Source organism: Saccoglossus kowalevskii, chromosome 2 (assembly GCF_978046115.1).
Source record: "Saccoglossus kowalevskii chromosome 2, keSacKowa6.1, whole genome shotgun sequence".
Lineage (NCBI taxonomy): Eukaryota > Metazoa > Hemichordata > Enteropneusta > Harrimaniidae > Saccoglossus > Saccoglossus kowalevskii.
The window spans coordinates 32,526,932-32,551,605 of NC_140642.1; the positions used below are offsets into that span (position 1 = coordinate 32,526,932).

General features: G+C 35.5%; 1 protein-coding gene across 4 annotated transcripts in view; it reads right to left on the minus strand.

Moving 5' to 3' along the window:
* LOC102806185 (uncharacterized) overlaps nt 1–16,959 on the minus strand; it is a 33,547-nt gene extending 16,588 nt beyond the window's left edge. For 3 of the 4 annotated variants that reach the window (XM_085494475.1, XM_085494485.1, XM_085494470.1), the window contains exons 1-9: nt 16,772–16,959; nt 15,958–16,210; nt 13,098–13,199; nt 8,320–8,379; nt 4,367–4,458; nt 3,885–4,098; nt 3,117–3,179; nt 2,129–2,220; nt 1,689–1,858 (exon numbers count right to left, since the gene is read on the minus strand). In XM_085494475.1, the coding sequence (XP_085350601.1) occupies nt 1,689–1,858; nt 2,129–2,220; nt 3,117–3,179; nt 3,885–4,098; nt 4,367–4,458; nt 8,320–8,379; nt 13,098–13,199; nt 15,958–16,038 (874 nt within the window). In that variant the 5' untranslated portion in view covers nt 16,039–16,210; nt 16,772–16,959. The remainder of the gene's footprint in view (nt 1–1,688; nt 1,859–2,128; nt 2,221–3,116; nt 3,180–3,884; nt 4,099–4,366; nt 4,459–8,319; nt 8,380–13,097; nt 13,200–15,957; nt 16,211–16,771) is intronic. The other variant, XM_085494480.1, reaches the window with a different exon arrangement.
* Between the last annotated feature and the right edge of the window lie 7,715 nt (nt 16,960–24,674).

The following is a 24,674-nucleotide window of genomic DNA, read 5'->3' on the forward strand; positions in this document are numbered from 1 at the left end:
ATATATCAAAAGCTGAAAATTAATTAATTATGCAAATTAGGTAATTAATATGTACTCATATTACCCTAAAAACTATCATGTCTGTGCAATGTCCTATGACATCTATGTACCAAGTGTCATTGAAATGTGATGATTACTACTTGAAATATCAAAAGCTGAAAATTAATTAATTATGCAAATTAGGTAATTAATATCTACTGATATTACCCTAAAAACTATCAGGTCTGTGCAGTGTCCTATGACATCTATGTACCAAGTTTCATTGAAATGTGACAATTACTACTTAAAATATCAAAAGCTGAAAATTAATTAATTATGCAAATTAGGTAATTAATATGTACTCATATTACCTAAAAACTATCATGTCTGTGCAATGTCCTAAGACATCTATGTACCAAGTTTCATTGAAATGTGACAATTACTACTTGAAATATCAAAAGCTGAAAATTAATTAATTATGCAAATTAGGTAATTAATATGTACTCATATTACCTAAAAACTATCATGTCTGTGCAATGTCCTAAGACATCTATGTACCAAGTGTCATTGAAATGTGATGATTACTACTTGAAATATCAAAAGCTGAAAATTAATTAATTATGCAAATTAGGTAATTAATATGTACTCGTATTACCTTAAAAACTATCAGGTCTGTGCAGTGTCCTATGACATCTATGTACCAAGTTTCATTGAAATGTGACAATTACTACTTGAAATATCAAAAGCTGAAAATTAATTAATTATGCAAATTAGGTAATTAATATCTACTGATATTACCCTAAAAACTATCAGGTCTGTGCAGTGTCCTATGACATCTATGTACCAAGTTTCATTGAAATGTGACAATTACTACTTGAAATATCAAAAGCTGAAAATTAATTAATTATGCAAATTAGGTAATTAATATGTACTGATATTACCCTAAAAACTATCAGGTTTGTGCAGTGTCCTATGACATCTACCAAGTTTTATTGAAATGTGATGATTAGTAATTGAGATATCAGTGGAAAAGCCGAAAATTGATTAATCATTATGCAAATTAGGTAATTAATATTGCACAGATTTTTACCCAAAACTAATCAAATCTACGCATTAGCTTGGAGCATCTATGTGCCAAGTTTCATCAAAATCCAACGAGTGGTTCTTTAGATATCAATGGAACAGTCATAGAACAGCTAAAAATCAGCTTATTATCATGCAAATTAGGTAATTAATATTCATGGATTTTTACCAAAACCTAATCAAATCTGCGCATTGGCCCAGAGCATCTATGCACCAAGTTTCATCAAAAATCAATGTATGGTTCTTGAGGTATCAGTGGAACAGACACACACACAAACACAGACACACAGACAGACACACTAACTGCAAAGACTCCCTTTTTGTGCTTCGCACACGGGAGTCAAAAATGATTTTCAGATAATTTATAAATAGAACCCTGATTGCTGTATTTAAATCACACAAATGATTCCACATAATGAAACAATATTAATATGCAAATTAAAAAAATGCATACAGCAGCAAAGTTTTCTATATTTTCTGAAATTTTAAGCACTGGTTTGATTAATTTACGAATCTAATTTTATGTCAATTATTTTTTATTAATAATAAAATCATTCAATAATTTTCACTATAAAAAATAATATTGAAAACAAAATTATTATCTGATTTATATTTTAGTAACTTACTTGGCAATTCAACCAGTTTGACTTTACTCTCGCCGGGCTTCAGCATTTTACGGCTATCGTAAAAATACGGTGCTGGCACTGATGGCCTATAGTGACCTTTAGTTGATTTGGGGCGGTCAATTTCACTGTACTGTACTACAGTGTGAGGCTGCTGGGGATTTCGTAGACTCCTGATAAAAAAGAAAAGAAGAAAAAAATTGTTAGATATGCAGAACTTATATTATATTTATATTTAGTAATCCAACATGGTTTGAAATGGTAAAGAAATTTTTGATTTAAATTTATAGAGGTAATGTTAATGTAAATCACTGTTTTTAACTTTATTAAGCCAACAGGGTCTGGGCCAATAAAGTAAACCGATCAGTGTGAATGATAAAACCGATGAGGTGTGAAATTTAGTGGTAATATAACACAGGTTCGTTAGTATTCTCGACACTTACTTCACCATAAGCGGTGCCATAATAGAACGATTTCGTGTTCCCATGGGAACTCGTCGCTGTGGAAGTAAGCTTCGCAGCATAGCTGTATTACCCTATGTAAAAAAAAAAAAATCATCCAAATCTTGACACAATATAGTTTCATGCTGATTAATCTGGTGATGATTAATATTATTAAAATTTACAAACTTAACCTTCTAAAGAGTAGTAAATTTCTCAACATAAAAAAAAAGAAAGAAAATAAAATGTGCATTCTAGTCCCAAGAGAGTAACCTCCTTGTCGGCATACAAGACCTTCGAGCCATTGCAAAGCAGATTGGCAGGGGGTTATTGCAGATACGTTAAGAATTTAGTATTTAATGTGCATCTAAAGTACCCTAGCTAGCTACCCAAAGGGCTAGCCACAAATGTTTTTTTTTTTTTTTTTTGTGGGAGAGCAAGGTAATTTGAAGATGGTTTTATTAATTCTCGAAGATTTAAAGCAGACTCCATGGCATATTATTCTGTTGATGGTTATTGATGAGAAACACTCACTGCAATGTGAACATATGATAATTCAGTATAGGTACATTAATGGTCAGAAAAGCAGAATTGATAATGAGCTAGAACCTCAATTAACCTGATGAAAGAAAAAAAAAAATACAAACATCCAGTTCCCCATCAAATTAATCCAACCTACTCAAGTGAATTGAATGAACCAAATCTTTTTTATTTATAGAGGTCAAAGTGGGGGAGGGGGAAAAGGTCGCAGTGTTCGTTATTGCGAGGGAAATACCGAGCGTTAGCAGGCATAAGCGAGTCTCTACGGAAGGTAGCTGAGAAACGTGATTCTACATTTTTTGAAGACAATATTACTGATGATCTTTATCTGAAAGAGGGGTTGGAAGCAGCATTGGTGCATACTAATATTTAAAGAAAATATGTGCATTTTTACATATTTCATGATTTTTATGAAGTGTGTGGTGGGGGGTATAGGAAAACCAAAGCTTACGTGTGGGTATAGTTGACTGTCATCATCAGAGCACCTGTGCTCAGCCCTGCTGTATTTAGATGTCTGAATTTAAAAAAATATATAACAGAATGATATATTTGCAAAGAAAATAGAACCTTTCTGTGGTTCAGTGGGACACAAAGCGATTGTAGAAATGTAGTAGTGCTTACAACAACTTTTGGATAATCCTGAATGTAAATGTAGATGTTTTTTTTGTAATTTTTTTTGTGATTTTTGCTAAGTGGAGAGAATGAATTAATGTTAGTAAATTTGAAGGTACAATGTAAATTGATACCTTGCTGACGTTACTCAACGTGTGTTGTTATGTAGTCAGTCTGCTAATTGTTTGTGTCAGGCCCAAAATGTGGGTACATGTGAAATATTGAAGTAAGTTAACAGCCAGAAATAAACTGTAAAGAAAACTGTAATGTAAACCGATAATACAAATACAGTAAGCTTTCAAGAATTTGTAATGGTAGCATCATTAATGCGAATTAGTACGTTACATATTTTGTATTTGTGAATAAGCATTTTATTTGTTGTTTTTAAAATTTTTTTTAAAAAAAGTTTAGTTTGCATTGTGATGACAGCTGATGTGGGAGAATTAAATTTACGCATTAACGCACGCCTCGGGAAGTGGACTTATTCGATAGCAGTAAACTGGTGATGTGGAGGGGGAGGAGGGTCACAATATCTAATCAATGCCGTGCAATGAACATCTGGTAGTCAGGCCATAGGAAAAATGATTTTTTTTCAAGCATTCTTTACCTTACAGACATTATTATAGACCACGTCTAACCCGATACAGTTATGAGAATTCGATGCAACTCGCTGGATCTCCTCGATGACATGTTCATGATCTTGAATGCCATTCTGGAAACCGTTCTCAGACTTGCTGCTTTTTACTCGCTCCTTTTCAGTCAGGTACTCCACGTGACTTATACCGTTGTTTCGTACCACAGTGAAAGTACGGGAATTTTTCCTGCAAGCAGTAAATAAGAAGAGTTAATACTGATACCAGTAGATAATTGCACAAAACATGAAAAAAACAGGCATACCAAAGTTTTCCCGTCAAAGAAGAGGAGCACATTTTTACATATATTAATTTCTTTGTTATTAAAAAAAACTATTCAAGTTTTATTTTGTGATCAGTGACAAGTCAACCTTGGCACCCCAAAAAGTTAATAATGGTCAGCAATGGTACCATTTAGTTGCTGGTGAACGTAAATAAAGAAGCAAAATGTACTAACTTTGTCAACTGCCTGTAGTTGGGAGATATAGTATTCCTAGGACTCATAGGGTCTGGTTCTTCCCTCCCTTTTGCCGTCTTCGGTTTAGAACGCTAAAAAAAAATATTTAAACAGTAGTAAATATAATTTTACAGGTGATATACATATAGTTCACAGAGGAGAAGAATCGCTGGTGATGTAGTAATACGATTAACCTTTTCTCCGGTCTCTTTTCATTACAAAGTAGTCCTGTTTATAGTCTGCACTTTCCTTCAAAATATTGGGACAAAAATAGCCAAATTGTTTGAGTAAAAACTGAAAATTGACTCAAATTTTGTCTGCTCCAAAATTAAGGTTCAGTTCCAGAAATATTGAAGAATATAAAGAAAAAATGCAGAAATTTGGGTAAGTAAGTCAGGTGGTGAAAAGGTTACAGAAATAATTTGCATGACTGCCCTCTATAGTTCATATCTGCATATACAGTCTCTCGGCACTTGGATGTACTTGTATGAGGGTGCACTGTCATTAACAGCAATAAAGGAAATTCTTCTTTGAAAATGTGTATGAATATAAAGTATTAGACATTATCCTGATATATTTTTTACAAATTAATAATTAGCGTGACAATTAAAATGTGGATTTATTCCAAGTTTAAGGTAAAAAATTGAATTCAACAATGCATTCATCGAAAAATGAAATAAATTTTTGGAAATAGAATTAGGCCACCAGCGAAATATCACATATATATATAAAACTTGCAGCTGCAAATTTGAAAAAAAATGGTGACATTTATTGAATAATTATTAATCATGACTAGCATTCCATGAAATTCTATGCAGTCAGTTTAGGTAAAGGCCGAAAAAAATTAGAAAATTAAACTGCATGTAAATAGCATATAAATATATTTCTGCTTTATAGCAGTTTTATTTTTTATTTTATAACATGTGCACTTCATCGAAATAAATTGGGTATAATGTTTAAATTCACGACAAAAAGAACGGAACAACAAAGTAAAAAGCGTTTACAAAATTCAATTCACAAAAATAGCCATGCTCAATATGTTTTGCCCATTATTTCTAGTTTAAAAAAAAAAAAAAAAATTCATGCAAAGCCATTGATTGATTAAGCCACCAAAGATTGTGCAGAAATGTATTCATGCAGCTATGAATAAATTACAGAAATCAACTGTGGGAAATACATTACAGAATCATAGAACGACAACAATATGTGTTTAGCTTATAAAAAAGTCATTTATTGATAATGGTGTGGCCGCCATCAATCAATTCATTGTTCATCGTATATTGAATTTTGTTTCTTTCAAATCCTAGTTTTACAAAACCACATTTTGAAATGAGAAATTACTAAGTGACAAAAACATTGTAAAGCAACATTCTTGTTTGTTTTTTTGGTTTTCCAATATGGTGCATGCATATTACTTCTATGCACGACACTTTGAGCACCATAACGTTTCCTGCCAAATTTTTGATGCTACATTTTGTTTATTTTAAAGTATTTTTCTATAATTTTTTTGAACATTTTGAACAGAATGGGCATACCCGGTATTTTTTATGAACTACATGTCTGGATCAAAATAAAAAAAAAAAAATATTACATTTTATTTCGCTAAAAAACGGCTATACATAAATTACCCGATATATCATACAGTACAGAATTGTCTGCCTAATTTTCCAAGGAGAAGCCAGAGTCAAAATTAATTAATGGTTATTAATTTAAGAATTGTTTTCAGCGGTCTGACATTAATAGAATAGAGCAGTCTAAACTGCAATAAGGAGGGTGACCTTTATATGGGGTCACTAATTTGATGTAGTGGGGTCAAAGGTCAATATGGATTGTTATGGATTGCACGCGTGGAAATCGGGTCCCAAGCGACGATAACACACGCTAAAAATGCAAAGGCTCATGGGTAGACGCTTGTTTGTAAATAATGACACGCTATGGCCATCTGACGCATGCTCAAGTGACGACTCCCTCGCTTTAATAATCATCAAACGTCAATTTAAATAGCATTAAAAGGATTTTTACATAAATTTTCAATTTAGCATGAATGCAAGTCTAAGAAACACTGTAATCTAGTACTGTGGCCTGACATTCAATACAAGTAGATACCTAGTATTATATTTTAGCACTGCTTTCCCTGCTCTGTTGTTGTCCAATTTTCAAAAGCAGGAAAACATGCAAAGTCACTGATGTTTTGAAAAAAAAATGCTGTTCTATTCTATTCCAGGCAAAAATTATTCTATGACAACCACATGTGTGTATTTACTCTGCGCAACTCACACAATGGGAAGTCTGTTTCAAACTCAGCGGTGTCCCTCAATTCACAAATCACATTCTGTCAAACACAGTTGCAGAGACACGGACTATGACATCATCCGCTAATGGCATCATATAGTTTATACATACAACTGAGTTTTCAACTAGATATCAACAGCGACAGGCAATTAATTAATTAAATTTAATTTAATCAAATGTCAACTGAATGTCAACTATCAAAGAAAAGAGGCAAACAAAAAAATACATAAAATTGTGAGCTATGATTCATGCTTATGACATCTTTAGAGAAGACAAAACGATTTCTGGCAATGTGCTCAGAGGTGACAGGGTCAAGTGCAGATATAAATTAAAAAGAACATTCTCTATGACTACGACTATTACCAGATGACTGGGATCAAAGACCAAAATATACTCTGAAATTGAGAGCAAAGTTTGGTCCAAACAAAATATTATTTATTTGGATAAGTTTAAGATATTGCCAGGACATTTATGGAATCAACAAAATTCCAATGTTACGTAAACTTTTACTTTTCACCAAAAGAACAGAGAATGTCTTCTCAGTTGAATGCTAGTTGTATATCAATACTTGAGTGTAATTTGATTACAACAGGGTTGGGTAATATACTACTATTTTGTTGACAGTTCAAATAATGGCATTTCATTTGCCAAACATGGAAAAATAGCCATGTGTTTATAAAACAGAGCATGGGGAGAACACCAGAAACATTGCTTGAAATGAAATGATTGTTATAAATAATAAAAAAATAATAAAATAAAAAACAGGAAAGATGGACCTTTTTCCCAAATCAACAATATTTTCGTTGGAATTTTTTTTTATCTCAGTTCTTACACTAGAATGAAGAAAAAACATCAGATACACAATTCTTACAATTTCAGTTAATTTTCAGTCTGAATTTAGCACCATATAGAAAGCATGCAGTCAATTTGGTTGGCAGCAGAAATGAGTTTCATCATGAACTTTAAACTTTTTGTAAACGATCAATATGATCAATACGTCATTTTTTTCAGAAAACAGTTAGGTAACCATGGCAGCAAATTGCACTTTCAATGACCCTTTCCTTGTCACATTTTCCGATATTAAAATATTATCCGTAATAAATGTTGGAACAGATCTGCTATGATACTGCTTTTAATATTGATGTCTTTTGATCAAAGATCTAAAATTACGCATCTATATCAAAGATGGCCAAGATTTGGTAGTTATTAATAATATCTTCCATTGATGAAGATCAGATAAAAAATTGTTTTTGATCTTAATTAAAAGTTAATATAACCAAAATTGTTGTCAGCGCCAACAGCACAGACAGATGTATTGTTCATTTCAAGAGAACCAACATCCTGCAGGAGTGAACCAAAGTGATAAGCACAGGAGGCCCCATGGTGATTCAAGCAAGTAGCAATTTGGATTAACTGCCAGTCTGAGAAATAATCCTTGAGCCATACAGGTCAAGTAACATCCTGTCTTTGTGCCAAGTTACATATCAATTGTTTTATACATGTATACATAATCCACAAGAAGTCAGACTAGGGAAGTCAGATGGGGACATGAGATAAACACAAATGGTCTGCATTCCACTAACATTACTATCTACATGTAATCCAAGCAGTCTCCATCACTTGTTACCATTGACAACAATACGACTAAGAGCTGCACTTACCTTCATTGGCAAAGGGTTGAATCCTCTGGGCTCTTCCCGCGACTTCAGCAGATCTGCTTTCTGTTTTCCCCATTATTGGTTTTAAGGGCAAACGTGGCAAGAGCAGCGGTAACGGCAGATTCAATGATGGCGATGGTTGACGTCGGTGGAGAGCACAAATAAAAGCAGACGACTTGTGAGTTGAGGCAAAATTATACTAGAAATTCACACACAAAAAATACATGCACATTCATTCATTCATTCATTCATTCACTCACTCACTCACTCAGTCTTGCTGCCAAGCGTATACATGTTCATCATATCAACATGACACACAATCAAGGCAAACAAATAAATATCCCAGATTACATGTATGTTACACTGGAAGCACCTAAAATTACCTAAAACCAAAACTCCAATTTAAATAATGCCGACAGTTTAAGTGACAATGATAACATAGCAATCAGAAGGAACAAAACAAGAGCTCCCAGTAGATGTGTGATTCAAATAGAGGGAATACAGCATTAAGTGATAGCTAATAGCTAATAGCCATAACAACTGGAGACTTTTATTACTTCCATACAAATCCCTAAATGATAAATATTTTTTTCTAGACATCTATCACGCTTAAACCCTCAATATTTGTTGAAGGCAGTCGTGGTGGTTGTTGTTGCACATTAAAAAACAAACAGACTCGAGAAAGGTAAACAGCTAGTTCTCAGACAAATTGGAACTTTCTACTACTTGATGTCTTTAACAGACGTAAGACAGATTGTATGCACAGCCTAACAATTTCAAAGTGGGCGCTACCCAATCTACATAGATAACAAACAGAAAAGACATTGATGGATCATCTGTTGCCATGACAACACATATTGAAAGCTAACTCTATGGATGAGTTCAGATTTCGTCAACGATATTGGCGCACAGTCTCATTTGGAACTTGAGGAATTGCTGACAATCACAAAAAAAATATTTCATGAAATTCACCTCGTGTCTTAAGGACCTGCGTCATAGTGGACATTGCTAAAACAAAAATGTTGCCATTTTAACAACTCGCGTAATTTGCAAAACATTGTCTCACGAAATGAGTAGTGTAGTGTTGTTAAAAGCAGAGTAGAGGTGACAGGTCATTTTGTCTTTGTTCACAATAATTTTATTCGGGGTGATGCATACATACATTGTAGATGGATTTACTCTGTACAACTGTCAGTCGCAGGAAAGAATATTTGCGTTCAAAATTCATTGTTTCCTACAATTTCAATAATTTGTATGGTTCGCATTTGATGATCAAAAAGTTGTTGATGCTGTGAGGAAAACATCTTTCCCCCCCCCCAAAAAACACAAAAAACCTTACAAATACAAAGCAAGGAAATTTAGTGACAAAGAAATAGAATTTGCGTGGGCGAGATTGCATACAGGCAATGAAATTGAAAACCATTAATAAAACATAAAACTGTTACCTAGGTAACACAAAATAGAGTTCTGAACCGCATAGATTGCTAATAAAACTCTTTGGCAAACCAGGTCAACCACCTTTTCAATAGGTCACTGAAACAAATTCTTGTGGAAACACTAGCTGTACTTACTAACATGTTCTTTTGAGTAGTCTGCACTATTAGTTGGAAAAAAAAAAAAAAAAAAATACTCCAACCCTAAGTGTGCGTCATTCACACCATCTTGATTAGATCAATAACATTCTGATGTACCTACCAACACTGGATTTGATTTTTTTTTTGTTAACCCTTTAAATTGCCAAAGTCTACTGCACCTTTCACAAAATAAAACCTAAATTTTTTTTCAGATTTTTTAAAAAATCCATCAAGAGCTGTACCCAATTGGAAATTATCTCCATTTGGTTCAAAATTAACAAAAGAATTACATGCCAAATGTTTAATAATAAAGGTTTGGTTGATCCCGTCACGACCATGGCCAATGTTTTCATTGCCAAGTTCCGAAGGAGTGCCAAAGTCTCTGTAGACTACAAAAGACAGATGTATTCATTCCCACAGAATAGAATAAGCCATGCAAGACACGTTCATTTACCGTCAAAATGTGTATTTTTAGCGCAATAGGTGACTCTTCTCAGGTAACCATACAGCACCCACAATTGAATTAGAAGTTTATCACTTTATACGACTTTTTTCAAACAGAATAGCATTCAAAAACGTGTACAAAGACAGTTTTACAATCATCAACTCCTTAACCATGGAATCACAAAATCAATGGTAGGCTTTAACAAGAAGGTTAGGGATTAACGACCATCGCTTTTTTTTTGAAGTGTTCCCTCACATGGATATTTCAATTCAGGGGCTACAGACATCATATGTACGAGGTACAATAACAATGGTTATTGGAACAGTAGACCCTCCCCTCGTAGGCAGCATACTTGGGCATAGATGACTGTTCAATTACGATTACATGGTGCAATTGAGACGGAATGCAAAATGTATTATATTATTATGTACATGTATAAAAACCAAAGACAATTTAGTTTTTTTCAAAATAACAAAATGCCTTGTGACATAATTAACATTAAATGTTTATATAACCCTAATAACGATGGATGTCATGGCAACAGCATTCAATAAAGCACACCCTTAAGGAGTTTCATAAAAAGTTGTTTTCCCCTGATGGTTCTTAAACATAGCCAACAGCCTATATTCAAAATAAACTGTGTCTCCCCCCCTTCTTTTTAATACATAAAATATGCATACATGTTCAGGCACTGAAGACTTAATACAGTTAATAATTTAATACAGCACTTACTATATATTAATGATTCAAACTTATGTTGTTGACTCAATTTTTGTTCTTAGAACATTTGGGTCAATGTTTCACTCCCCCAGCCCCACCTCATGCTTCACGTATAGGAAGGAATAGAAACAAATGAAAGACAGTGTTGTCATAGCAACAACAATAAATTAACATACTCAGTTGGAAAACAAAACCACAGAATATTGAGTTATACCTATTGAAGACCGTACAATTGTAAAATGATTACACATATGAACTTTTTCAAATTAATTTTACGTTCACTGTTCAAAAAGGTTTTCTTAGTGAATAATACAGATCACGAATCGAGCAAATAATACGGGAACTACTTTCAACTGTATAAATACCCAGGTGAAAGGCCTGGATAAATATTTTGATTTTAAACATTTACAGAAATTGTATTTTAAATTCCAGCTCTACAACAATGTTAACAACACTTGTCATTTAATACACAGTGCATACCGTACAAAACACCAACACTGCAAACACAAGGACACACAGAAACTCATCCCACCACCTATCGCAACACACACATTAGCAAAGTCGTAAACAGTTTGACTGATCACTACAAAAGAAACTCACATTACTTACAAGTAATCAATTGCATAACAGAACAAATTTAAACCCACACGTATGCGCATACACACATACAAGGCCACTACCACTCATTGCAAAGTTTGGGCACAGTGATCACCACATGAACGGACACACTCAGCTGGAGTAGGGTATCGATGAATTAAAGTCAGAACATGGTTTTACACTTTGTTAGACAAGGTACCAGTCTCTAGGCAATGCCAAGGCCAATAACTGAGGTTACTAAGGATACACATCAACTTCTGTTTGCATTCTACATCCAGTTAAAAAAATCAAATTGCGGCAAGTCAAAATAAACTAACAACTTGGAGGAGGGGGGGGGGGGGTAATAACAAAAAATGTTGGTCTGTAATTATAATTAATTTATAGAGAATGCAGTCACTTCCCCGCTAGTAAAATTGAGTAGGAGCTGTATGTACACATGCAAGGCCGGCTAACAGTAGCGTCATTACACAGTCTACAGCTTTCGCACAATTGACATTTTTATAAACACTACACAGACTCAATTTGTTGGCAATAAATTCATTTGTAACTCCGGCAATAAAAAAAAGGATAACAACAAGACAGTGTGGGTGCTATCAGCCTGTCAAGCGGCCTTTGCCGTCACTAACGTGTAGCAAATTAACTGCTTCTTACAGGTTCTTCAGTCATGCAATCTCTTGTCGATTACCATTTTTATAGTCACGACTTACTCACAACCCACGCTAAAATTAAAGTGTTAAATTTTGTGCTTTTTTGCATGAAGTTCTTCACATTTAATATTTGATTTTGGATCAACAGAATTGCTTAAGATATATTTTAAAGATTTTTCACAGCCATAGATTAACGTTGAATGGGAATATACGTGAGGAAGAACGGATTGACTATTGGTTGTGAAAAGACCGCACACGCAATTGTACTATTCACTAACAAGGAAATGTCAATTTCAGAACTGCAGTTATTGCAATATATTGAGTTAATAACTGTGTGCGTGGGAGTGAGTGCATTATGCGATTCATTATTTGTTGCGAGAATTTTACATACAATACAACGCTTTTCGTTTTTAAACATTAATTGTCTGAAACAATTTTATTTACTTAAAATACAAGCCTGCCTGGTGTAAATGATTAAACTTGATCAATACTGCCTACCGTAATCATGTACATAATTTGCTGGGCTGATCATAATGATCAATGTACAAGTACACACCCAACTAGATAACAAACACACATAGTAACCACAAATATTTGAATACGGCAGTCAAGAGACTTTATCAAGTTTCTACGATGTTCATTGAAAAGCTATTGATCAGGGCCAAGAGTGACATCCACTCCACACTTGGCAGGCAGCATAGATATGCAGACAATCCCACTTATCTGTCAACACACAGCTACCATACCATAATTACACATTCCATGTTGTTTCTTATCAAAAAAGGAGATCTTACTCACATATCTGAGGGTCTCCGTTGGAGATCGAGGTCTCAGCGGGGTTCGTCTACGGACCAAAGGTGGGATGTGTGTACGTGGTTTGGCTATAGGTACAGTCCCCTCCTGTGTGCAGAAGTATACAGTTATTTTTATTTTTCCCCAATACAAGATGACCCTCTGTCTGAGAATAAAATGTACAATCACATAACAAGAAGTTTTCAAGTAATTTGTCCACACGTTCAACAATTAACAAAAACACTGATCAATCATCTCTAACAAATAATTGGAAGTCAACAATTTTGATTTGGAAAATAGGAATAAAACTTTGCAATATCACTGTCAGAAAATGAGTGAGCAAAAGCACTAGACATGTACAGGCAACAATTTGGAAAAAGCTTCATATAACTAATAAAAACAAAAGTCGAAGAATTTTATGTAAAAAAAAAAAAATTAATTCAAAGAGAAAAAAATGACTTCTAAAGTTAACAGCATAGGTTGGGTTAACCTTCATCCTAAGTGTGCATAACCTCAACTGCTGGTGGGACAAGAACACGGAGACAGGCGAACATGCAGACAGATGGCCACCCTTTTTGTTTGGCACACAGCACCTAAAAACCTGATTTCATATGGTCATCCGTTCTGTGACATGCACGGCTGACCTCATGCCTGGGTATTGGTATCATGTCACAGGATCAGAGCAATGTCACCAAGGTCTTGTTACAGACACTGTAGGCTTTGCATGGGGTAGTCATCAATTTATTCTGCAATCTCCATGTGTATAACTGTGTGTCACTATATACTGATGGATGGCATCAAACAAAAATAAATTTTATTAAATCCCTAGAGTAAAAGGAATCGAGGTGAGGCAGAGGGAAAAATCGAACGTATTATATGTTCATATTTTTGTATTTAGTCCCACAAAATATATATCAAAGAAAAGTGAAAAGCTCATTTTGAGACATAAACGTGAGAACGTGACATGTTTATGATGAAGATTTCTACAGAATAAATTTCTAATCTCTTTGCATTTTACTCTTTATGTATCACAACATGAAAACACATATTTATGATTTATTGGGAAATAAAACTGAATCTGATCAACCATACCATTAATAAAAAAAAATATGTCTCATTTTTCAAGATTTTAGATAAACAACATTTGCATATTGAAACTTGCCCACCAAAACGTAAACATTGACCAGTGCAACATAAAATACCATGATGTGTGCATACAGGGAGCAGGATTATAACAGAAACACAATTCTAAAAGTAGGTCGTATACAATAACACTGATCTACTTTTGAAAAAAAAAAAGGGACGCTAAGGTATGCCAGGCTATAAATAAGAAAGTGAATAGAAATCTTGATTGAAGCCATGTGAGGTGCTGTCTTAATGTAAACTATCTTACCACACAGATAGTCAACTAGAAATGGTGAACCGCTTCAACGCTGGGAAAGGCTGAATGAAGCAAAATGTTCTAATACAATTTTTTGCTAATTTTTCTATAGTACTCTTTGAAAATTCAAAAAAAAATATTTGTCATTTTCTGAATCAAAATGGCTGCCACTGACAGGCTTAAAGGCATAATCGAAACAGCAGTGTAACCATGACAACAAGCTCATAACCCCCCCCCCCCCATTTTTTTCCCCTTCTGTCCATGTGTGTGGTGTAACCGATTGCTAAACAAAAATATTTCTTCTAGTTTTAAGTGTGGTTTTAATTTCTCTATTATTTCTCAGCTGCGAATTATAGATTTTAGAGTTAAAGAATTGTATTATGGTTACAAATGAAGCTGAAGCCAAGGATTAAATATCACTATGTTATAAATGTAATTGCAATCTTTTCAGCTAGGCATACCTAAAATAAACATAGACCAAATACAAAATATTGTAAATATTGCTTCGATAATATTAAATTTCATAGTATAATTGAATAATGAAATATAGCCAATGTACATACATGTACGCTGTTACTAAATACAGTAAAAGTCAATTTGAGTCGTGATATATATATATATATATATATATATATATGCCCTCCCCCCTACCTACAGTGTATGTGGTACAGTTTATTAGCCATTTGAAAATTATGTTGTGTCGTTTATTGATTCAATATTTCCCATTCAGAACCATGCAAAACTGATCCTGAGATGTGGTCGGCTGTACTACTACACTATACAACTAATGAACAACTCAATATAAACACAATGTTACAACAATACTCTTCCATGGCAAATCAATCGTTTCAAATGCAAATATCTTGCTTCAGGGCGAATTCACTAGAGAGATGTGACCTACAAATGGATTTGTTGCCGCATACAGGAGACACAAACTGCACAGCCCACCCCCCAAAGACCCAAACAGGTGTTTCCCTCGCAGTGTAATATATTTAACCCTAGAGCACAACTTGCAATGTTCTTTGTCTGCTGCTTAGTGTTGCAAACTTGAAGGAGGTATTACAAATACATCTACGCAAAATGGTGAATTTCTTCAAAATCAAGAAATGTTCCATTTAATAAATTAATATGTCTTGCATAGAAACTAGTTTAATTTAAACAATCAGGAGTACGTTTTTGCGGTTTTTTCCTTATATTCACTCACTCACAAAAAACGAAGCAGAGAGGGAGTGGGCTTGCGATTTTGAGATATTCTCTATTTTGCCTCACTGTATTACCGGTATATATAAGCTTTCGATTTTATGATAGCCATTACTAGTTTTGTGAAGAAGAAAAAAGCCAAAATGAAGAACGGTGACGTTTTACAATTAGGACAACGGATTTGTTTTGTCTTGTGAACAGTTGTTCAAATATAAACAAAAATCCATCATAACAAAGAAGTTTGGAGAATCGCGATCGACCCACCACAAGGCATATACTACTTACCGCACCAAGATACAGGCCTGTCATATTTCTGGTACTCGGCCTCGGTTGGGAAGTCGTGCGCGGAGTTGTTACACTGTCCATCTCTGTGGTGTTTTATAGCAGCAAATGTAGATCAACAAGTTTGCCACGACCGGCAAATCTGGTTCCGGCAACTTGCCGGATGGCGTTCACTGCACTGTGTGCAATTTTGGCACTAAGTACGATATCCAGGTCATGTTCGGTTGAGTATAACACTTGTAAATATACACCGATCCTTAGAAAGTAAGAAAACACACGAGTTTGTGTTTGTTATGTGTTCACGTACACCAAACACTAAAATACATTGAAAGAACAAGCGATCGTGGCGTGACAAAACATATGACACACCGGAGTACGATCACCCGAAATCAAATTCAAATTTTCTCCCCAGCATGGCTCGGTAGGAAGACAGACTGCCTAAAATAGGTGTGAAGTGGCAACGTACACATTACACAAAGAGTATAATTATAGCTAATTTACCGAGACCGTGACTTCAATGAAAAAACTTGTTGCTCAGGCGTAAAGAAAGCGTGAAGTTTCCAATGAAATGGTGAAACTGTGAAAAAGCAATTTTACGAATGTTTCCGCCGAATAATGATACAACAGCCAAGGATTTGTTTTGTTGCTGGGGGTGTCTGAAAAGAGTCTAGCCATGCATGGCGAGAAATAAATCTCGACCACAAATCAAACGCCGTAAAATTTCACCGAGGACAAAGCATGGAAGAAGCCAGCTAAACAAAGTCAACCAGCGACGCATTGATTCGCACACGCCATAATGACAACTTCGCCAACTTACCGGAACCGTTTATAAAGTTCAGTCAACGGTCGACAGACGACGAAGAACTTTTACAAGTACCGCCACACAGTAACCCCACTGAATGGAATCAGATCGGCCTTGATCAACGGAAAGAAGCACGAAACGGATTTCACAAAGTTTAACAAAACAGTGGACAAGCAAATAATATTACGATCATCTCCGCCATGACAGCACGTATAGCCTCGATGTGAGCCTATACAAGAGAGCGGGTGACGTCATATAGCAACAAGAAGAATGCTGCATGCAACCGGGTAACCCCGTCTTTGGTGTCGATCAGTGGGTCTATTTGGTGTCCCGGGAATGAATTATTAGTCGCATTGCCACAATCAAAATCCGGATTCACGTTTGGTACATTTCCTATACGTAGATGCATTAGTGCGACTAATCCCGACCCAAGGAAACTGATAGTGCCATGATTGTTTTGAAAATAGAAATGAAAGTAAATTTGAAAAATCGATGCATATTATTCATAACATATCTCAAGTTAAATATCCAAAGTTGAATATTTTTTGTACGACCAAATTCATTCTCAAAATTGTGATCACCTAGGCTAAATTTGCAAATGAATAAATTCATAGCAAAGCAACTGAAGTAACTTCCCAAACTCATATTTCTTAACCCAACCTCTTCTGGGAAATGTGTTCGTTCCATTTCCATTTAAGACTGGCCTGTTTTGATTTAATAATACTACTGGATTACAGACAGTTTTGTCGCTACAATAATTCAATGTTTATCAAAATGATTAAGTACTGAAGGACTTAATTTTTAACGACGATTTACTTTCATTTGACGATGATATTATTTACATTTCTGTTCAATAATTTTGAACATTCGTGGAAAAGACAAGACGATTTTACATTTTTCATTTTGAAATGCACGTTTGAAATTTGTTAAGAGTACACGATTTGTCATATGTGTGGCATTTTAGGCACGATATACATTTTTTGAAATACACGTTTGTCATTGTTGAGACTCTATATGACTGAAAATGGGTTCCAAATATACTAAACTAAAAAAAAAAACTTTTTGATATTCGACTTTTAAAAGGAATTTCGAAATGGGCAAACGTGCCTTTCACATTTTCAAAACAATCTAGCGTGCGTAAAATACAAAACATGCAATTTTTTATAGTAGAGTTTCAAAAATGCCAACCAAGAATACATTTCAAAAATGCAGGAAGTTCAAAAATGCTAAACGTCACGTGCATTTTACAAATGTAAACGTTTCGAAAATTCCTAACGTACATAAAGTCCAAACATGCAAGTCTTTCCCAGCACAAAGTCGGATTTCAAAAATGCTAAACTTTCATTAATGCTAAACATGCATCTAAAAGTTTAACAGTTTTATCACTGCAAAATGTGCATTTCAAAAAATGTAAACGTCTTTAAGACACTTAACATATCAAATGTGCAAGTAATTCCTAGCAAAATGTCGGATTTCAAAATTATTAAACGTCCATTTGTGATGAATTTGTTTACGCGTATTTGTTAATCGACTTAAAGTGCCTGTGAAATGGCTGCTATTTTCACGCCTAAAATTATCCATTGATACATATATATTATTAATTTTTATGTTTCTAAGCATGAATTATTTTTTAAAAGTGAAAAAATGTGTTTTAAACTCAATCTACAACCTTATTTTTGTGTATTTAAAAACGAGGCTCCTCATTAGCTTCTTATTTGCATACAGAAATTCTCCTTGTGACGTCAGAAGGGGAAGTCGCATGGCAGCTTGCATTGCAGATACATGTAAGTAAGGCAAATTTCTTCTGCAGTTTTCTAATCTTTGACTAAATTTTCACTTACGTACTTGTTCGTCAAGAAGGAATGTACCATAATGAACACATAATATCAATTTTTGTTGCATGGGGTTGAGTTAGATGCGAAATATGTCCGCTCTGGTGAGGCTGGTCACCGTGATCGTCAACAACGGCGCACGTTTGTACACAGTCGCTGCACAAAATAGAATTTGACGTCGGAATTATCTCGTTATTTAGCAGGTTACTAGGTACGTCACTACACTGTTTTATTTCATCATCGTCTGAGTAAAACTTTCAAAATTAAAATAAAAGAGAACATATTTTGACATTCTAAACAACAATACCAAACGTACATTTCAAAGACTGAAAAAGTTTCAAAAATGGTCAACGTGTCCAATTACCAAACATGAAGGCTTCCCCAGCCCAAAGTTTACTTTCAAAAAATCTAAACGTCCAAAATGTTAAAGTTTCAACAAAGCCAAGAGATTTGGCCTGAGCGCGACTTGCACTAATTACCGCCAGTGACTCCTTCGATACCTTCCAATCAACTAAAAAATATCTAATTAAAGCTTGGTAACGTCTTAGTTTGTACTCATTGGTCTGCGCAACAGTCAAAGTCGTCATCTTTGTTTATATGAGACCCATATATCTCGCCTATGCGTGGCGCGACGATTACCGCCCTTTATCCTATGTATGGTAGAACTAGCAACGGTGGTCTATTTATTTTGACTGGGGAAAGTGCTTTAATTTCCAGGTAATATGCTAATGAGAGTGGTGGAGAACCCTGGCAGGTGTTTAACACATATTGACATCCTGTGAAGAAAAGTGAAATGGTGAAGAGGTGTCTTTCTTGCGAACAGAACTAGCAGCTCGATGGCAAAGACGACTCGGAAACTGCGCTTGACGACTAACGACTTTACCAGTATGGCACCGATGAACAACACTGAAGAGATGAAGACTTCGGAGCCCCTTCGGAAGGACGAGTATCGACTAGGACTGAATAATCAAGAATTGAGCGACATTAATGACATGATGATAAAGAACGACCTGGACTAACGCAACGAAAAGAGAAGAGACGCTATAGAGACTTGGATTAGTACTTTAGCTATTTGTGTATTGTCATGTGTAGAGAACCGCTCACTGAACACTGTAATGAACACTGTAACTCAAGACGTTGAACTCTTTTTTTCAGAATCCCAACACCATTGTTCAGTATGTAATGTATTGCTTGCTTTTTACCGTTTTTTTTTTTGTGATTGTCGCATACGACTTGTTTTCCACTTCTGTGTGACGGAGAATGTTCTAGAACCGTACTGTGTCTGGGTGGAATTTTTAGAAACTGGTTGAATAGGTAATAGAACACTGTAGGAGGCAATAGAAGGTAATGGAACATTCTAGAAATTTGTAGTAAGTTCCAGACTCATTATGTATGCTGATGTAATGGTCTATTTATAGACAGTGTGGGTATATATAGGGGAGTTGTTCAGCACTGAGATCAGATCGGAGATCTCGTTGAATTGTATTGGAGTTTAAGTATCTAGTTATTGGAGTAGTGGAGTTTTACCGCGTTATTGTACTTGATGTTTGCAGAGTATAATAATACCAGTACCAGTTGAAACCTCATCTGTTGGCTCTGTGTTCGTATTTTATCATCGCCGCCAGGGAAGTCTTTCTGTTACTGTTGCCATTTTGGTATTTGAACCATCACACCTGTACTATACCAATTACGGTAATATTACGTTGCGTGTGACAGTGATATTCAATTGTATGTTATGTAAGCGCCCAGATCTTTGTTTTGAAATGATATTTAGTGACGTTCGAGGTCCTTTATAACGATTTAAGCGCGTTTCAGTGGACAAGTATTTGCAACACAGTGTTTTGAATTTTGTGAAGTTTTATGGTGTTATAATGAGTTTATGAGTACGGATTATGATGGGGAGAGTAATGCTCCAAAGAGTTTTAAGAGTTTTGAGATTTGTCGATGTACAGAGATATCGACGTTTTAAGAGTTGTTTTTGTTTACGTGTTGTTTCCGGAATAATTCTGACGCTTTTTGAGTTGATTTGAGTTGAGAGCACCTTTGTAACGTTTTTTAATGTCATTTCGAGATGAGAGTGTGGTACGCTTATATACGTATTGTTTGATAGCGCAAGCTTTTGTTCATGATTGACAGGATTATATGTAACTTAGTAGTGTCTATCGTTTTAGCCTTTCCCGTCTTTTTGCCAGAGGATTAGATTAACAACTTGTGAGTTCAGTTTGTGAAGTTTATAAGCGTATATGACAGGAGTTTGATTAATAGCTTTTTTATTCATTGTTTATTAATTACCGCTTTGCAATGATTTAACCGAGAGACGCATCCCTGGTAATTACGTGATTATGCTGTCGACTGCAGCGATTGGCTGATCCCTTGGTTACACCGCAGCGCCTTAGTTTTTTTGACCTTTTGACATAGAGATTTTAACCTTAGTAACGAGAGACAGTGCAGCGAAGGGTTACCTCAGCGGACCGTTTTGAGAAAAGCGGGCCTATTGGTAGCCTTTCCCTTGTTTTTATTATTATAACCATTGTATTTGAGACATTATAATCATTGTACTTAATCAGTGTGTTTTACTTTTTTGATTTATACCTTTAATTAGTATTGTATTTAACCCGTATGACGAGTGATGAGTAGATGACGGTATCTTTGATTTATGAACGTGTTATGCCAGGAGGCATGGCTCAGTTTGAGTGAAGGGATGTGTGATGAATTTGTTTACGCGTATTTGTTAATCGACTTAATTAGCTGATTACGAGTGAATGGATGTGTTATGTCTGTCATCGTTTAGGCGAGGTTCTGAACGGAACTCGACTCAGTCATTTGGAAGTAATTACGAGATAACCGTCGCTATTCGGACTACTATTTCTGACAGTTTGTATTCGCAATTATTTATGTAGTGAACGATTAATCAAAAGATATGACGTGTTCAGTACTTAGTGTGATTGGTTGAATGTGTGAAGGTTACGCCCTAGAGTCTTTTTACTGCTTTGTAATTGGTTAAGGTTTTGAAAGTGAATAAAGTTGTTTTAGTTGGTCTTGGCGAGAACACCACGAGAGACGGAGAGTCCTGGAGAGTCTTGGGGCGATTCTTGACGCAGTCTTGGGCGAGTCTTGGGTCAGCCTTGCAATAGTCTTGGGGACTTTTCCCCAGGGCGCTGTGTCTTATAGAGTGCTCGACTGACCGACTAAAGACAAGAGTTGAAACGTATTTCGTTGTGTGCATCTATTTGACTGTAAAGTTTAAGTGACTTTCCCGATCCCGTACCTCAAGGGGACGCTATAGAGAGACGAGACGAGATTCCCCCTGACACGCGTGGAGAACCCCAGAGGAGAAGTATTCCTCCCCGTGATACATTTCTAAAATTTAAACAATACCAAACGTACATTTCAAAGACTGAAAAAGTTTCAAAAATGGTCAATATGTGTCCAATTACCAAACATGAAGGCTTCCCCAGCCCAAAGTTTACTTTCAAAAAATCTAAACGTCCAAAATGTTAAAGTTTCAACAAAGCCAAGAGATTTGGCCTGGGCGCGACTTGCACTAATTACCGCCAGTGACTCCTTTGATACGTTCCAATCATCTAAAAAATATCTAATTAAAGCTTGGTAACGTCTTAGTTTGTACTCATTGGTCTGCGCAACAGTCAAAGTCATCATCTTTGTTTATATGAGACCCATATATCTCGCCCATGCGTGGCGCGACGTCTACCGCCCTTTATCCACAGTCAGCTGGCGCACTGTGATAGGTATTTTTGATGGTTAAAAACCTTTCACTTAGGTAACCGGGATTCGGTCGTTTCCACGCTAGGCTGACAAAAGACACACACAAGCTTCGTTCATGTTCCCAAAACGATTCTCTGCCAAGTCCCTGGTTTTCACCCGAGACAGCATTAAATCCATCTTTATTTCTTGTCACCCCTTAACCAATTACAATCAGTATAAGAGACTCCAAGGCCTTGCCTTCCAACAAACAACCAATCACATGAAAGTTTTACACATCATAATCAATTAATTACTCGTCAAGCTGTCTAGAGAAAACATTTCTATACATTGTCAACGCTAACTAATATTGATGGGGTAATAATCTCGCACTAACATTCCACCAAGATACTACCTTAGTTTAAAATCGCAAACAACATTGGTTTAGAATTACAGCTACTGTCTTGTATCTTAAAAACTGCAGAGTCATAAGATGTTTTTGGTTGATTTCGACCAGCTCGCCATCTGATCTTGTCATTAACCTTTATCAGTATATGTCATGGCAACCACTGTCAAACTGACTGAAATATAAATCATGATAGCACACGTGATAATAAAATAAATACGATATTTAATATATGGGGGCCGCCATTTTGAATGACGCATAAAACTAAATAAGAGACCGAAACCGAAATTGTCATCTAAGCGTTAGGCCGTCGCTGATTGGCTGCTGTGCTGGAATGCCAATTTTTAGTTTCAAATACCCCGACTTAATGTTCTATGTTCTTCGCGTAATTAGGTGTTTGTATGCAAGGGATTTTTCCACACAAAAACGACGAATTCGGCCGAATTTTGTTATCGGTTGGCTTAATATAACCCCAACGGATCGTATTTTTGTGAAAGATTGGTATTTTTGTCCTGATTTGTAGGAATCTGAAAAACGCGTTTCACAACTTGTCTCTTATTTAGTTTTATGCGTCTTTCAAGATGGCGGCTCCCCATATAGTAAATATCGTATTTATTTTATTATCACGTGTGCGCCAGCTGACTGTGCCTTTATCCTATGTATGGTAGAACTAGCAATGGTGGTCTATTTATTTTGACTGGGGAAAGTGCTTTAATTTCCAGGTAATATGCTAATGAGAGTACAGACGTTGGGTAAGGGTTTTAGAGTGGGTGAAACACTAGCCAACCAGAAGGGCCGTATCACACTTATCCTAGGCTGCCATTTTTACCTATATCAGTAGCCTGAGTGTTTTTAGAGGTCGGCGTCTTTTGTGAACCCGCCACCCCCTTCCTCCGCTCGAAGTTATACTGCTATGTTAGGTGGCGTGTATTGCCCCCTAGCTTGTAATTTATTGTAATGAATGCTAATAAATAACATTTTCAGTTTTAATCATCATTACATTTGAATGACGTTAAGTTTTGACTTCGCTGCTGGTCATGTCAAGTTCTGTGAGAGGTAACTCGAATAGCGAGGATTCGTTAGCCGCCATGGCACGTGTCAATATGTTTAATACTACATTGTACTAGTATTGCCCTTTTCATCTATATCAGCGAAAGTCTAGGACAACATTTGATTGAATCGAGAATTTATTACAATATAATTACCTCCGGTCGTTCTAATGATATCAGAACGTGCATCATGGCAGTTGGGGTCTGGATGATAAATTTGTAACTTTTGAGTTCGTACTGAAATCACTGATGTCAGTGCCCGAATAACACTCATCTTTTATTGGGGCATTGTTTACCTTGTAAAATAGATCTTAAAAAATATTGGTACCATATTCTTTAGAGGACTTATTCGCATGCAATTAAGCAGTGCGTTGTATTATTTCACATTCACAGCCTTACCTGATTGTGATTCATTTTACTGACAACTATTGACTCAGTGTGCGTGCGCGAAAAACTAAAAAATCTAACCACACGCGACTTTCTAATTATATTATTTACCCACGGTTAAAGTTACATGGTATGTAGTGCACTACTGCCACCATTGGTTGTGCTCATCAATCGTTTTGTTTTTTCTCGCACCGAAGAAAAAACGCGACGATATCGAAATGGAAATAAACATAGTTGACTGAAATGGAAGGTTATTAAATTAATGGTAGAATATGTATATTTGTAACGTGTTGAATCAATAAAATCAATAACATAAAATAAACGTCAGTTCAACGTACACATCAACTACGGTTAAAGTCGCTCGCCGTACTAAGTGCTTTCTATATAATGTTAGAATTTTTAAAATAAAGTAGCAGATTTTTTAAAGTTGTATAATCTTTGAGAGTATCAGTCGAGGTCATTCTAGCATTATATTTGTGTGAATTGGGAAAGAGGGCTGTCACACGCAATGTAATATTACCGTAATTGGTATAGTGCAGGTG